The sequence below is a fragment of the Melospiza melodia genome, chromosome 6 (genome assembly GCF_035770615.1).
Source record: "Melospiza melodia melodia isolate bMelMel2 chromosome 6, bMelMel2.pri, whole genome shotgun sequence".
NCBI classification, from domain to species: domain Eukaryota; kingdom Metazoa; phylum Chordata; class Aves; order Passeriformes; family Passerellidae; genus Melospiza; species Melospiza melodia.
The window spans coordinates 27,186,408-27,202,820 of record NC_086199.1 but is presented as its reverse complement, the minus strand read 5'-3'; the positions used below and the strand labels follow the sequence as shown (position 1 = coordinate 27,202,820).

The 16,413-nt window shown below is 36.4% G+C and overlaps 1 protein-coding gene across 9 annotated transcripts in view; it reads right to left on the bottom strand.

The window, feature by feature from the left end:
- Positions 1-16,413, bottom strand: part of HEATR5A (HEAT repeat containing 5A) — a 64,323-nt gene that overhangs the window by 16,935 nt on the left and 30,975 nt on the right. For 6 of the 9 annotated variants that reach the window (XM_063160409.1, XM_063160408.1, XM_063160412.1 and 3 more), the window contains 11 exons: positions 14,239-14,402; positions 13,961-14,136; positions 12,508-12,613; positions 10,078-10,268; positions 9,501-9,660; positions 8,207-8,396; positions 7,623-7,792; positions 4,436-4,462; positions 2,481-2,619; positions 1,467-1,649; positions 414-653 (listed from right to left, as the gene is read on the bottom strand). In XM_063160409.1, the coding sequence (XP_063016479.1) occupies positions 414-653; positions 1,467-1,649; positions 2,481-2,619; positions 4,436-4,462; positions 7,623-7,792; positions 8,207-8,396; positions 9,501-9,660; positions 10,078-10,268; positions 12,508-12,613; positions 13,961-14,136; positions 14,239-14,402 (1,746 nt within the window). The remainder of the gene's footprint in view (positions 1-413; positions 654-1,466; positions 1,650-2,480; positions 2,620-4,435; positions 4,463-7,622; positions 7,793-8,206; positions 8,397-9,500; positions 9,661-10,077; positions 10,269-12,507; positions 12,614-13,960; positions 14,137-14,238; positions 14,403-16,413) is intronic. The other 3 variants (XM_063160411.1, XM_063160413.1, XM_063160414.1) reach the window with 3 other exon arrangements.

The following is a 16,413-nucleotide window of genomic DNA, read 5'->3' as shown; positions in this document are numbered from 1 at the left end:
AGTGGTACTGAAAAATGGCCCTGTATTTCTACTGGTGATTATGCAAATTATGGAAAGAAAAAAAGTGGCATTTTTTTAAGTCATACTCCCAGACACCAAACTGTGATGTTGTAGGCTGGTGCCAGCTATCACTTGTGACTGCCAGTGCTTATGCAGAAACAAAGCCTTCCTACACATACACCATGGTACTATAACCAGGAAACTGAGTGTAAATGCTGTAGTAAGATGCCATTCTTTTAGCAAATAAAAATTTCTCTACTCCTTAAAGAATACAGGCTTACAATCAGAGTAATTAGAGGCTTTATTGATTACAAACAACAAATTTATGATTAATTTCACTAAGATGCAAAGAGCTAATACTTATTTTAAGCATACTTAGCATCTATGAAATTCTTCCAGTGCTTAACACATACCTCTTGAATCACGTTGTTTCCTTTCCTGAGCCAAAGTTATATCAAAATGTGCACTGCCTGCATTTTCACACTGGCTTATAATTTTACAAACACACTCTGCAGCAAAAACTCTGGTGGACCATCGTGGATTTCGGAAAGGATGGAACCTGTCATCACTGTCAGATGTTAATACAGATACATCATCCCCCTTGGCAGTTTCCTCTTCTTGAGTGGTATCTATTGATGCTACTGTATTGAAATCTGTATTTTGGACACAGAAGGGAAAAAACCAAACATAATATTCTTTCTTACTATAACTGAAACCTACAAAAAGAAATCTCTTCGAAATCTATCTCTAAACTCAAATTCATGGTGACTCCCTTTAAGTAAATGCTAGAATTCAAATATAATGAAACCGTCAACATTTAGTTGATATTACTTGCTGAAACACAAGATTAATACCAAAAAAATAAATAAAGAACTGCAGTGAAAGAAGCAAAAGAAAAAAAAAACCTTTTAAAATTATTGTGATGTATTAGAAGCATTAGTACTTTCCAAATAAAAAAAAAATCTAAATGCAAGAAGTTTTCCTCCTGCACTGCAGGTTTAAAGAATTTCCTTCACCCCCACTAATATTCAGCACAGTAATTGATTTTGTGTGCTCAAGAGTTCCATTATGATGTAACAGGCCTCCATCAGTTCTACCACTAATAGAAGAACTGGTCAGAATACTTTTCTTGGAGGTAATTGCACAGGACTCACAAGCTCAAACCATTGCTATATTTCCATTTCTGCTATGGAAATGAATTAAGATCAATAATTGAATCAACAAGCAAGACATCCTAAGATGTTTACAAGAACTTGTTCAATGGGGAGAGGGCAATCAGAAGAGAGAAAGGCATATTCCTCTGAAGGAACTAAGTTAAAAGATCCAATCTTGCAATATGAATGACAATTATACATTTCATAAATGGCAAACATTCAAGAAACTTTAATGCTTTCCCTCAGTGGCACAGTGTACTGTTGCAGGCCTTATTTTGATTGTGTTCTCAGCTACAGTGTATTAAGACTTACCAGCAGAGGCAGCAAGAACATCTTTACAAAGCTTCAGCCAAAAGGAGAGCTTCTCAACTGCCATTGAAGTAAGCATATGAGTCAGGGTCTCTTTGATATCTTGGCACAATCTTGGGTCCAATTCTTTGTCCAGCAAGCCCAGCAATGCCCCCTCCAGGCCTATTTCTCTGATGTTCACATCTGCTAAGAACAAAGGCTGTGAGCTGAGTACTGTGCATCAGAAAACTGGATTAATGACAACAGAAACCCCACTAAAGGTTGCACACAGGGTATCTTGTGAAAAAGTAATTACTAGCCCTGAAATATTTTTTAAATCATTTTATTTTTCACTTTAACACTTCAGCTAACTTATGAATACAAAACAGATGCTGAGCTTTTACAGAAAGATAGTAACAACAGGAAGAAAGTTACCCCATCAAGAAATAAGAATCCTACTCTGAATTTCAGAGCATTACCATCCCGTAAGCATCTAGATCCTGAAAAAAAAAATCACTTACCTTACTTTATAAGGTAATTCTAAAACAATGTTTTAACTTGAAATGGAAGTTAAAACTATTCTCCAAAAAAACACAAAACCAAACATAATGAAATAATTTGTTAAATTAATATGACCAATATTACAAATTTTAAATATCAGCAGTTTTAAAAAATGGCTATATTCTATTTATTCTGAAAATTTCCAAATGAGCTTGAATTGAAAGCTGAAGTGAAATAAATTTTTAACACCACTCACTCACAGAAAGGCACAGGAGGATGAACTAGTGATCACTCCCAGGCCTTTTAGCAAAAAGTTAATACAACAGCTGCTGGCTAGATGAGCATGTATTTCCCTGCAACTCCCCTTGCATTTCCTCATTTCATAATAATTTTTTACTATACAGACAACTGAGGTAGAAAATGTTTTGAGTTTAAGATTTCAAGAGTATTGCAAAATTTTCACTCTCTTAGCAAAGTGTGTTTAAAATTCACTATCTATATGCCAAGCTTTTTGATCTCAAAATTTCAATACATTACCTGGAGTAAAATCTTCTTTGCTCTCTTTCACTAGTGCAACAGCATATTCTGACACTTCAGCAGCTTCTCTTTGCACAAGCTGACGTAAGCAAGCTACCACTGCACGTCTCAGCAACAAGTATGAGCTACAGAGATTCATCTGAAACATGCAAGAAGATACAGTAAGATGGCTAACAAACCTCTGTGGCAATACTTCAGTAAGGCTGGTATTTTCTGAACACTTGCAGCTATAGCAAATCTGTTAAGTCAGTAAACATGTAATTGATGCTCTTTTTGGTCAGCTTTTTTTTTTTTTAACCCCCAAATGAAAAGTTTTGCAAGTCCTGTAATCAATTTTACAAAACTTTAAGCATTTTCTCTACAAAGGCAACTTACAATATTGGTTTGATGCTGAATCCACCTCTCAACCAATATTGTACAAAAACTGCCAATAACTTCAATGCCAGGTGAATCATGGTAACTAACTCTGATTACTGGGTATATGCATACTGTGGGCTTGAAAATTCAGAACAAGTCATTATCAGATGTAACTAGAGAAATGTCAGTGAAACCAAAGGTGAGAGAGTCAATCAGGCCTTAGTAAAACAGAACTCCATGCATGAAAGGAAGTTTATAAAGGCAAAGAGAACACTGCTGCAGTTTCATTGGAAAAAAATTATATACTCAGTTTACATTAAATTATGTTTTAGAGAAGTTGGGAGAAAAGGTGAGAATTACTGGTGAATTTATGACACTGAGACAGGTCAGCTCTCCTGAGCAGTCTCTAGCAAAGAGGTTCATAGCACCATCATATTTTAACACCAACAGGCCAGTGTGTGGGACATTTTACTGGAAAATACATGATAATAGATTCACTATTACTGGAACAAGGAGAAACACTTAAAAAAACCCCCAAGACATAGTGTCAAGAGATTTTTGTTAGAGTAGAGCTTTCTCATTTTTATTTGCTTCTTTCAATTTTAAGACAATCCTGAAGGGAATCCTAAAGACATGATAAACTAGCTCTGTGGTCAGGCAAGATGGCTACACCAATATTTATGCATCTTCTTCTAAATGAAGCTTAGGTTATCATAAAAAAATGTTCCCTACAACTAAGCAATTGTGCACCCTTAGCTGTTACCATCCTTAAAACAGAGCTGAGTGTCTGCTGCAGGAAAACCTTGCATTAGGCTGTGCTGCTCATTTGTCAGCAACAAGCCAATATATGTTAGTCAAAATGACTAATATATATTAGTTAACATATGCTTAAAGAAAGCAACTTAAGGACAAAAAGAATAAGCAATACAGAATTTTAGCTTTGTTAGATTAACAAAACTAAGCTTCATCTTCAGAATTTCTATGCATGCAAATGAATCTGCAATGCTCAGAATTACATTATACACAAAAAGATACACTCTCTGCATAATTCTTCTACAAGGAAAGAAACCTGACTCTATAGATATGTCTCCAAGGTACTTTAATTGCAACTTCAGAAACAAGTGAGACTTTTAATGCAACGTTTACACAAGCAAGCAACACATTCTACTTCGAGTTGGACATGCATAAATTCCATGCTCATTTTAACAGGGAAAAAACAGAGGGCCCGACTGAGGCGACCAAAATAACGCAAGATGCACATTTTTCATCTCTCTCATTCTCCCACATTCTAAGCAGGAGACAGGACTAAATGACAGACACAAAATGCAAGCATCACATTAAAACTTAAGTGTAAAAACAGTTCAATTTCTGTACTTAACACATTAAAACCAAAAATATCCCTTATTAAGTACATTAAATGAAATGTATTCCTGCCATCTGCAGAAAGTTAGGAAGGCTCTGGTTAGGATGACAATAAAATATCACTTGACATGCTAAAAGAAATTACATTTAAATGGTTAAAAAGAAAGATAAAAGATGAAATAAAAACACCACTGCAAACTGCAAAGGTTTAGGATTAACAAGGCACAGGGACCTACCAACACAGAATTATCCAACAAGATTTCCTGCACAAAAAACAAACGACAACCAGTCATGACAAAACCAAAAATAGATATCACAGTGATATCAACCACACATGGAGACTGTAACATGTAAGCTCAGCATATAATAAAATTCAGAATCTTATCTCAAACATACCAAAAGCCTAATCTGCTTTGTTAATTTCTCTTATTTTTCATGCTGAACACACATAAATTCCAACCCAACTGCCACTAAAATTAATACTTAAACAATACCAAGACAACAGCACAGCATAGTTATTAACATTGTATAGTTATTGTGTTTCAATATTGATCTTATGGTTAATATCTTAGAGCTGAAAACTGGCATTCACTGTGTTGAGGAATACTACACCGTAAGCTTACACAGATAAGCTCTTTAGAAGTCCGTGCTCACCTAAGTTAGTTTCAGAGCTAATTTTAGACATTATTAAAAGCATATTCTGCTGTATTCTGTATAGAATACCTCTGTAAATCTCTCTTCTGCGGGAGCAAAGAATTCAAAGAGCAGGACAAGTATGCATTATTGTTAGAAGCCCCGTGAAAGATGCAACTGACAAACAGGGAACACTCTCAGAAGCTGAAGAAGGGAAGCTAGATAATGACAAGCACATGTACACAATATACACAAAACAAAACAAAACCCCCACAAAACATGAACCAGTGAAGCAGTGTGTCCATTGCCTAAGTCATGTTTTACTAGTGCTAGCATAGTTACAACCTGAACTGTTTAAATACACTGGAGAGCTGAGCCATCTCATGCTGTAGGGGCTCGACAGGTGGAGGAGGCAGCTTGCTGCTGCCTGCACAAGAAATTGTTTTAGCATGCCTAATGATGTAAAAAAGAAATTAAGAGGGAGGACACGGGGGGTTATAAGAGAGTGGAGGGAGGTAAAAGACAAGGTGAAGAGGAAGTGAGGGGGGATGGCAGGAGAGTGAGGACTGTAAAAAGGCAAGTTCAAAAGCACAGACATTTAACAGAATCCTTGGGCAAAGAGGATGGAGAGGGGTGTTGGTTCAAATGCTACTAAAACAAGTTGAAAAAATTTTTGCATATTAGATTTCAAGATTTTATAAGTGAAGATTCATGTTTCTACAGATGGAGGGGGAAATATCACTCATCTGACTGCCTCTCCTGTTTTTCTTCCCTAAATAAAGAACGCAATGGTGAATATCCACATGGTCTAGGGCCTAGCTTTTGCATGCTACTTTCCCTTAAGACTTCAAAATGCAACACAAAGGAGGACCATCACACCTTGTTCTCCAAATTGCAGACATTTTAACTCATGAAGAATAACTAGCTGAGGGTCACCTTGCAAGTAAACAGCACAGTGAGGTGCAGATTTCAGATCCAATAACTTATTCTGCTTCCCTAATGAGATGGTGATTTAGTGGGTGGAAACTACATGAATAAATGTTGAGTTTTACAAATGCAGAATTCGTCTTGTGCAATTATCTTCTCACAGACCTGCAAAGCACACAATCAAAAAGCCTTGTTTATGACACTCTTCAGAGACACACTGACATTACTGAATTGTCAATGCCAGCAGCAGTTCATGAAGAGAAGATCACCCATGTGAGGGTGCTGCTTTGGTGGGCTCCTCTCCAGGAAGCCTACAGTCACTTCTGGGATAGGGGGGAACACACTCAGATGCATGAACACACAAACTTGAGCCATGACCCCTGCTTCTTAATTGACTAATTTAGTATTATGAAATTCTTAAACCATTGTATGAAGTACCTTGAGACAACTTGTAAGAACAATAAAAATCAGTAATATTACATAGACAAGGTAACTTTGTCATGATATCCTCTATATTGTAGGTATTTGATAATAACAGAGAGATTGAAGCAGACTGCACATGGACTTAAAAATGTTCCCAAAAGCTATCACACCCTCCAAGCAAGAGACTGTCTGACATGGTTTGTTGTGATTTTATCAATGTAAGAAAAACTATGTTTTACCCAAAAAACATTAAATAATTGTTAGTGTATGTTAAAACAACACTTCAGATTAGTTCCAGCTCTTCTGCAGCTAGCATATTCATGTGTATCACAGCGTGGGGCAGAAAAACCTTCCTCAGCTTTTCCTAGCTCCCACAATCATGTTTCTAGTCAAACTAAATAAAGAAAATGTAAGAAATCTAAACCTATATGTTTAGACTAAACATGAAAATCTAAATCTATGTGTTTAGCATTGATACACAAGTGCTACCCAATGGGAGATGTGAATAAGAAATGTGTTGAAATAGATGAGATTAAAACAAAATCCAGTCGCACTTTATTGTCTGCGGACTTTTGTTTCTGACAGTGAGACAAAATCCTATTTTAAAAAAACAAAACAAAACAAACCCCTCAAAAACCTCCAACCAACCCTCCCCGTCCCCCAGCTAGCCCCCCAAATCCACCAAGGCTAATAGCTACCAGAATTTTTTTTTTTAACAGAACTAAGTACTTCAGAAGAGCAACTATTCAAAGACAGAGAGATACTGAGTGAAAATAAAACAAAAAAAAACAAACCCCACCCAACAAATAAACTCCCTGCCTCTTGTCAAATAGGGCTGAAAAAGTTTTATTTCTTCCAAAGACCTGATTTGACTATAACTTGTGTGTTAGAAATTTTTATACTGACTGCCAAGATGTCAGTACACTGAACCATTAATGTTACAGAAATTACAAAACATAGAAATCTACAATTTTTCAGCATCAAGAAAAAAAAACAACAAAACAAAACAAAACAACTCACAGTAATTAGTACACACATTTTAAAGTCAATCCTTCAAGCAAGGCATAAAAAGCAGCACAGGGGAAAAACTGGCCAACATAAACCAGCTGGTACAAATCCAGCAAAGAGTTTTAATGAAAAGTATATCCTGGCAGACAACTGGCCTTAATAAGAGCAGCAGAATGTATTTGCAAGCAGTTCAGAAGGCCAAGATTTCTATAGAATGTGCTCATCTTGTAAAGGGGAAGAGAAACTGAGGGAAAAAAATGAAGATATATAGAATACTTGCCTGCAGGAGAACATGAAACACCTCATGCCTACACATGCCTACACAATGATCAGTTTCACTGCTTAAAGAAACAGCTGCATTTTTTAACCGTTTGTGAAAAATATGAACAAATTTTAAAATACATGGATATAAACTAGTAAATAGATACTCACACAGAGGCAGCTTACAAGGTTAGACAAGTTGACATGTCGAGGAGCAAACATGTGAAGCTGCTGAAGGCAAGAGATGGCTTGAGCTTGAACAAGGCAGTCAGGATTATCTTGCATCACTGCACAGCCCAAAAGGCAAGAAGTTCTTAAGGCTGACACTGCTGTACTGCTGCCTATATTGAGAATAAAGGTTATTTTTTGCTTGTTTTTAAAATGTATATTTCTTTTTAATAAACATGATAGGGCTCCTAACTCTTGAAATACAAACACCTGTTCTCACGCTAGAATTAAAAGATGTAAGAATGTAAGAAATATAAAATATAAAATGTAAAATTCATGTCAGAAATTTCAGCCCAAGGCAAGGCTCAGAGAACCAGTTCAAACAAAGGAAATGATGTCAACTATTTTTGGAAAACTAGAGTCATGTCATCTTGATTACATGAAGTCATGGCCTATGAAATACTGTCTCACAACTATGCAAAGAAACTTAGATCTGCTTATTTGTTAGATTTGCAACCACACACATTCAACGTTTAGCAGTTTGGCTGCTAGAGCAAAGGAAGCTGACACGTTTGTGTGCTGTATACCTTGCAGCTCAGGGCCCAGAGTGGTAATGAGAGCATTCAAACAGCGCCCAAGGCTTTGATGGACTTCAGCGTACGCCGGGGGCACACTCAGCAACAACATGAGAACAAGAGATAAGGTAGGCTCCACATGCACATGATACAGGGGCCCAGCCAGATCTACTATCAGTGACAGAGAGTGCAGTGCCCATGCCTGCAAAATAAGAGAAGCAGTAATGAAATCCCTGTATGATATACATAAGACCTTTTAAAAATGTGCTAGTTAAAAGTGAAATTCAGTGATGAAATGCAATAGAAGTTCCACTTTTGGGTTCCAAGGGAACAAATAGAGAGGTTATACAAAGAAATTTTATCAATCTGATGTTGAGTAAGCCATTTTGAATATTTTACAAGGAACTGTACGTTGTGCAATGAAACAACCATTTTAAATTTTTCATTGTTAATAAACAAAAAATTGAATGTAATAGTAAATTAGTTTAACAGTGATTATTATTCCTTCATTATATTCTATTATTTTTAAAATTTCTTACAGTTACTTGTGCAAGAACAAAATTGTGAAAAAATACTAGACTTTCTGAAATAACCTATTGTTGTAGTTACAGTTACTTTGCACCAATAGCCACATCTGTTTCATGTCAACAAACAGTTCCTCCTTGTGCAAAGATACTGTGGGAAAGGTTTAAAAATTCTTTATCTGATATTTAGACAAATACCTTAAATACACTCAACGTCTCTTAAAGCTATTCTGATAGATAACAGTTTTAGCCACAGAGAAATAACATTAATTAGTCTTTAAAATTTCTTGTCTTATTCAATGATGTATACCCACCAAGTTCTAAAATATTCAGGCTACAAATCCCTTTTATTTACTATATGACCCTTCAACAAAATGTGCTGTGAAGTTAACACCATGAAAGAGACAAAAACTGACACAAACAAAAGAAGTCCCCTCATAAACAGAAAATCCTGGGTACTATGTAGTCCAAGTTAAGATATAGGTGAATGTGAAAAGAAACAATCCCTAAAACATCAGATATTGTTTTTGAAGCGAGCCTTATCAGTCTCACAGACCACTGAATAAAGATCTCCCCCATCTCATCATAGTTCTTGCTTTGGAAGTTGTTGAAGGTGGATTTTGAGCAGGAGCAGTCTTCTACATTGCCTTTGCTGCTCCAACTGCTACCTGTGAGGTATGCCTGTGAGATGGTGTCTTATTCTTACACGAAAAACAACCTTAAACTCCAGAATATAATTCAATTCATTTGTAACATAACATTTTTATGTAAGTGGCAAGTACCTGTACATCAGGAGAAGTACTGTCCTGAGACAAAGTATAAAGGATTCCAACACATGCATTCAGGTGCTGAGTAGAACTTATTCCTCCCAGGTACCTATACAGACATCCCAGAGCCAAAGAATGACCTGTTCTTGATACCACATCCCTAGCACATTTTAGCCTATTAATTGAAAGAAAGCTGTTAGTTTCATTACCAAGACTCTTACTATGTAATAAGCACGCATACAAATTAAATTTCTGGTACATAATCAGCAAAAAAATGTATTAGACACTATTATATTCCCAAAATTCTAAGTTCATACATGGTCTCTTATCTGAAGAAAGCACCAAAAATATTTTAGATACACTTAAATGGTGTTTCTAGAACAGCAGCCAATTCAATTCACTTAAAAGTCTACATGCTTGCTTAATTAGTCTCACACTAAGAAATACATGCTTTTTCCTGTTAATTTCTGAAGTGACATCAAATTCATGAAGGAAACCAGCTTTTGAGAATTATCATAATAGGTGTCAGATAGATTTTCCAAACATTTCTATAAACACAAGCAGTATCTTTTCATGCTTATTGCGAACTTACTTGTCAAAACTGACTTGCGCTAATCCAGCAGTGAAGGCACTGTCAGAAACCACCTGTGCCAACCTGGCCAAACACTCTGCAGCAGCACATCTTAGAAGTGGATTATTGCTTTCCAAGGCACCCATTACCAACATCAGGGCAGATCTTCTAACTTCTTCTGAACCTAAACTTCCCTTGCAGTTAGCCAAGTGCTAAAAATAGACATTAAATATATTAAACAGCTAGACAGTAATCAGAGTGTGCTTTTCTGTCAGTCGTGCAAAAAATACAAGACCTGCAGAAGGATTTTGATTTTCTTCCCCTCTGTGTGAGGAATTAATCTCTTTCAATTTGCTGTTATGAGTTAGACATCTAACACTGCATAAATGTACATCACAGCACAACACTATAGTACCAACATTATGATTTCAGGAAATATTGGATAAACTGTAGTGCAACCAGATAAACCAACATATCAGCATAAAATTCAGGAAATAATATCAAGAAGAAAACACACACACACAAAAAAAAAACCTCAGTCCCAAACATTTGCCTAAGAAGACAATAATGAAAACAGCACATTGAACAGAGGAAAATACAGATAAAGCATAAGGGAAAATGAACAAATAGCAGATAATTATGACATCACTTTATTTAAAAAATTGTTATGTTTTTATTTACCCAGTAAGAAATACAAAAGACAGTGAAAAAGACAGAAATTATATAAAACAGAATTTTTCAATATCTCTCTTATTGGAATGTCACTAGTATGGATGCTAGTACAGTAGTGTACTAGAACAGACTTCCCTTAAACTAATAATAAAAAAGGGGAAAAATTAAACAGTGATTCATTTGCACTCAAGAAAGCTATGACATCCCAAAACAATGTATTACTATAGAAAATAGGACTGATCACCTTGATTGTTATCAAAACAAACTTCTGTGTACTGTACTGTTTTTTTCTGGGTAGAGATAATTTTCTTCACAGTAGCAAGCGTGGTGCTATGTTTTGGATTTGTGCTGAACACAGGGTTGACAATACTGAGATGTTTTGTTATTACTGAGCAGTGCTTACACAGAGCCAAGGCCTTTTCTGCTTCTTGTGCCACTCCACCAGTGAGCAGAGTGGGGGTGCACAAGGAATTGGAAGGAAACACAGCTGGGATAGCTGGCCACAATCGACCAGAGGGAGATTCCATACCATATGGCAGACAAGAGATAGTTGTTTAGCATAAATAAGCTTTAAGTAGAATGAGTTACATGGAGGTAAAATACTCAGTGATTTAGGATACTGCTTGCCCAGCATGAGTAGCTGGTTTAGATAAAGCCTTAGGCTGATAGCTCTGAACTTAGGTCTAGAGATGTTTTTGTCTGGAATGGAGTTAGTTTTCTGAGTAATCTTCCTAGCAGTTGGTACAATGCTGTGTTTTGTCTTTAGCACAAGAGCATTGATAACACACGGATGTTTTGATTGTTGCTAGGTAATGTTTATCCTAAATCTAGGGCTTTTTTAGATTTCCGTGCTCTGCCAGAGAGCAGATGCATCAGAAATGGAAATCAGCAGATCACAACAGCAGAAGCTGCAATACCTCAAGAACTACCCACCTGCACAGACAGAGGGAAAGAACCCAATAACATATTAGAAGACTTCTTATCAAAAATCACCACTGGGCCCAGAGACACATGCAAGGCAGGTAGAGAGCATATGAAGGGTAAACGCATAAATCATAAAGGTATAATTGCCTAGGGATTTTTTTGTGGTGAGTACCTCTCCAGAGGCACCTAGCTTGAGCTGATCTGCTGCTGTATAACTCTATTAAATAACTTAGTTTTATACATTTGATGCCTGACACTCTGCTACAGGAAATCCAGAGTCAAGCTGGAGGAAGGAGGAAGAACATCAGTGTGAGTGTATGTGACAATGAAGAGACAAAGGGCACAGCTGTCTGCTCTCAGGGCTGCCTGCTGCAAAGGGGCTCCTGTCCCAGCAGTTCAAGTCTCAGGTGGTCTGTGTGTGACTCCTCCAACAGTGTGACAATGCTCTGGCAGCAGCTCTTCCTTTAACATGGAATCATGCTCAGCATATAAAGCTGGGAGGAGGCAAGGGAATGCTTGGAGTGATGGTTTTTTGACTTCCCAAGTGACTGTTAGGCATGATAGAGCCTTGCTTTCCTGGAAACAGCTGAACATGATGGGAAGCTGGAAGTGAATTCCTTGTTTAGATTTGCTTGTGTGCATGGCTTTTACTTTCCCTATTAAACTGTCTTTATCTCACTTTTACTCTCGCAATTCTTTCCCCTCTATCCCACTGTGGGGGAGTGAGTGAGTGAGTGAGTGGCTGCCTGGCTGGGTTTAAACCTCAGCAATTGATCTATTTGAACCAAGAGATGCTGCAGTTTAGTAACAAAGAGAGAAAGAGAAACAAAGGAGAGAGAGAAAGAGCAGATTTACCTTTAAGGAAGTAGAAAAGGCAGACACAACATGTAGTTGCACTATTTGTTGTCGAGATCCTTTTGTTTGCTTTATGGAATTCAACAATTGTTCTAACACTTGGAGCCTTAAACAAAAACAGAAAAGAAGCCACATAATTGAAAATTAAGGAAACGAATCAAATGTTTTTATTTTATTTTAAAACCCATAACAAAATCTATAGAGGAATAAATCAGCTCTTGAGCATTTTCATTCAACTGGCATCCCTGTCTACTACAAAAAAAAAGTGTATTCCATATTAGAACATGAACTTCCATATATGAACAGGAACTTTTTCCATTTGTCTCCTTAAATGTATTGACAGATAATCACATATCTAAGTAACATTGAACAGACATTATTAAAAGGAACTACATATGGGAATAATGCATTTTGACTTACAACTGAGAAAGGAGGAGGCAAAGGAAAAAGAAATGAAAATGTATTTATCTGCAGCAATTAATTTGTGTCTTGAGAAACAAGTGAAGAAAACCAACCAGAAAGCTGGTGACAGACAGGGCAAAAAAACAAAGACAAAAAAAATCCACAATAAAAGCAGTCAATGAAGAGAGAATAAAGAAGTAAAGACAGGTCAGAAGAGCAAATAAATCATTTGTCAATTTTATTGGCAGGTACTGTCATAAACAAACACCTGCCTGGAACCGCCACTAAACCCCAAACATTCAAAGTAGAAAAGACATCAAGACTCAGAACTCATCAAGATGAAACATCCATCCCACATAGGAATCTATAAACCATCACCAGCTATAATGATCATGAGCTAACGATTGAGATCTAACTATAGCAGGCCTTGAAAATATAAAGCTATTTAATTTTAAAATAATTTATCTGCTCTAAAGCTGCATTCAAAAATATTACCACACAGAAGCACACAAAAAAAGCAACTACATGCAAAAATCTTCAGGAATTTTATGCTTTAGTAATCAGTGTGCTTATAAATGTGAAAAAAACCAAAATGCCATATATGCAGTGAGAAAATACATAGACAAAAACCCAAGAGAAGTATTTGATCTCTTACAAGCATTCTTGTACCTTGACAGAACTGTGCTGACACACGCACTCATTTCTCCCCATCCACTTTTTATAAAGAATGTATTATGTATTAGGCACCACAAAAAATGCGTAACATCTCTCAAAATAGCTTCCATTTTTATCTGGCTATCAAAAACCCCCATTATTTTTCTGGGTCCACACATTTGCTATGACAATAACCTCTTGCTGGATGTACCTTCTTGTTGTCAGCAACTTTAAAGGGAAAATCCAATAATTTGGTGGTCTAATGCTATTCAGATGGTTTACAGACTCCACTTACGCAATTCATTATTTTTTCAGAACTGTTTTCTTCTGCATTCAGAGTCAAACACTGTGACCATCTTACAACATCTCCTAAATTCCCCAGCAGTTACTACTTTACCTGTGAGATTCTGTTATGTGGGAAAACATAACTCCAAAAAGTCGACCTGCTGCACTGATAACAGATAATGCAGGAGGTAGTGGTTTAGGGACTGAATCCCCTTTTGCAAATTTTTCATAAATTGAGTAAGGGTCATACTCCAGGCTGCCACCAGCTATGCTGTTACCTAAAAGGAGCTGTAAGAAGGAAAAGAGTGATAGTCATATTTTGGCCACTGTCCTAAATAACTACAATTGTACAAAAATACAATAATACCTTTATAATAGAACAAAAAGTACCTGCTCTTCAATAAATCGGTGGTCAGTCTCCTGCAGTAAGGGACCCAGTAAAAGGAGATCATTCTCATGACAAAGGGATGGAAGCAAGAATGCAGAGGCATCAATCTGGCTATCTGTGACAGTCAAGTCAGTCACTAACTCTTTTAGAATAGCACTGAAGTCTCCTTTAAATTAAAGAAAAAATATTCAAAATAATTGGTTAGTTACTTGCCACAAGCAACTTTGGGAGCAATGCATTTATACTGAAAAACTAACATCCATGTAACATTTGTCTTTAGTTTTCAAATAGTTAATTATAAAAGACTCTGCTAGAGGGGAAGCCACAGAGCAGTACCTGACAAAAGCAAGCTAAGCTCCCACAGCAATCTAGAAGCAGAAAAACAGAGACCTTTTCCTTTACAGAAGGCATAATGCCATACAACTGCTAAGTCAGTAAATTAGTTACATTTACAAATAAAGTAGAGGGGAAATGGCAGTTATGAATACAGCCATATTTTCTTCTATTTCCTGAAAATTAATGCTGTGGAATGTATTATGTCATCACAAAGGAATACTTGAACTTGGCAAGCAGAAGTAATTTAAAACGTCCATAGGTTTGATAAATAAACAAAAGCTGATGGATGCAGTCCCCCATTTTAGGAGTTTGCATGCAAAAACAAAGCAGGAGTTTACTGTAACTTTATTGTAGGAGTGATAGGTTATGATAAATGTGCCTGTAGTTAAAAGGGAATTCCACATATTGTTGCACATAATATTCCTGACAAGGCTGTACATAATACAAAAACAACAACACTGGGCATTTTGAGTCAGACTATTTAGGCCATTAAAATAGTCTTTGTAGAGAGAGAACATTTCCAATGCTGAATCACATGTGATGAGAAACGACTGGTTTCTAACTGTGTTGAAAAACACTGCAGAACTGATCTTGAAGAGTGTACTCAGTCTTTATATAAATATTACTTAAGAATTTGCCTCCAGAGCATTAAGATTGAAAAGTAAAGCCCCCATTAATTGGGAATTATCACCACTAAGATGTGGGGAGGGGGGAGAGACGGGCACTTGACACCACATATCCAATTCCTTGCATTCAATTTGGATGTTAGCTGATCACACAATTACATGTTTGCACTGAAGTTGCTTATAAATTTTCAAGACACAGAAGTTTCAAAAAGTGGGGCAACCCACTTTTCAGCACCTCATGAACACAAGCAGAATTATTAGCATACTCAGAGTTGATAGCTGCAACCACTACTTACCCCTCCCTGGAAACAGAACCTATTCTGAGAAGCTGATTTTCTCTCCCTTACCTGTCAAGCTCCTGGCCCTATCAGCCTGTCTCCCCTGCAGGCATCTGGTGCTCTGCCTGTCTCCCTGGATAATTAAGCAAGTATGTAATTCTTCCAAAAAACATTACTCAAATCTAAATGCAAAATGTTTGCACTATCAAATGTGGCGCAATGTGTGAAAGGAATAGAAATTGACCTTTAAAAAACTACTATAGTTAACAACTAGAGACTGTTCTTTTGTTATTACCCATCATCATGACAAAATTTTTTTTTAAAAATCCCCTTATGAATAATACCAGTTTTTAAAATAAAATTTCATGGAGATATCCAGCATTTTTAAACCAAATAAAGGTTTATTTTATTCCCAGACAGTTGGCAATCCTCAACACTTTAAACAATATTACCCTAATGTAAAGCAGTTCAAAATTTTAAGCCAGAATTCTAGCATTCTAGCAATTCATCTCATCCTATTAAGAAAGAGAAGGGAATGCCTGTATTCAATTTTATGGTTTAAACCATGGAACATAACAAGCACAAAAAGCTGAAGTATGAAAAGAACCCTAATGAGTTGTCTGACAAAACATATTAATTTCAGATAACAGAAAACATCAAGAAATCTAATAGAATTCAAGCTACTGAAATTATTTTTGTGAAATTTTCAATTTGGACAGTAGAAAACTTTTTGTATTAACTCACAAGAAATAAATGTTTAGCCTTGAAAACATGAGCACATTATAATCCAAAACTAATGACACATGAAAATTATCACAAATATGATGTAAATGATTTGTCATTTTAGAACCAGCTCTCCTCAGCTTAACAAGTACATACTTTGGATCAGATAAATTACAAGTCTTATCCATTCATACACAATGGAAGACAGCAACTA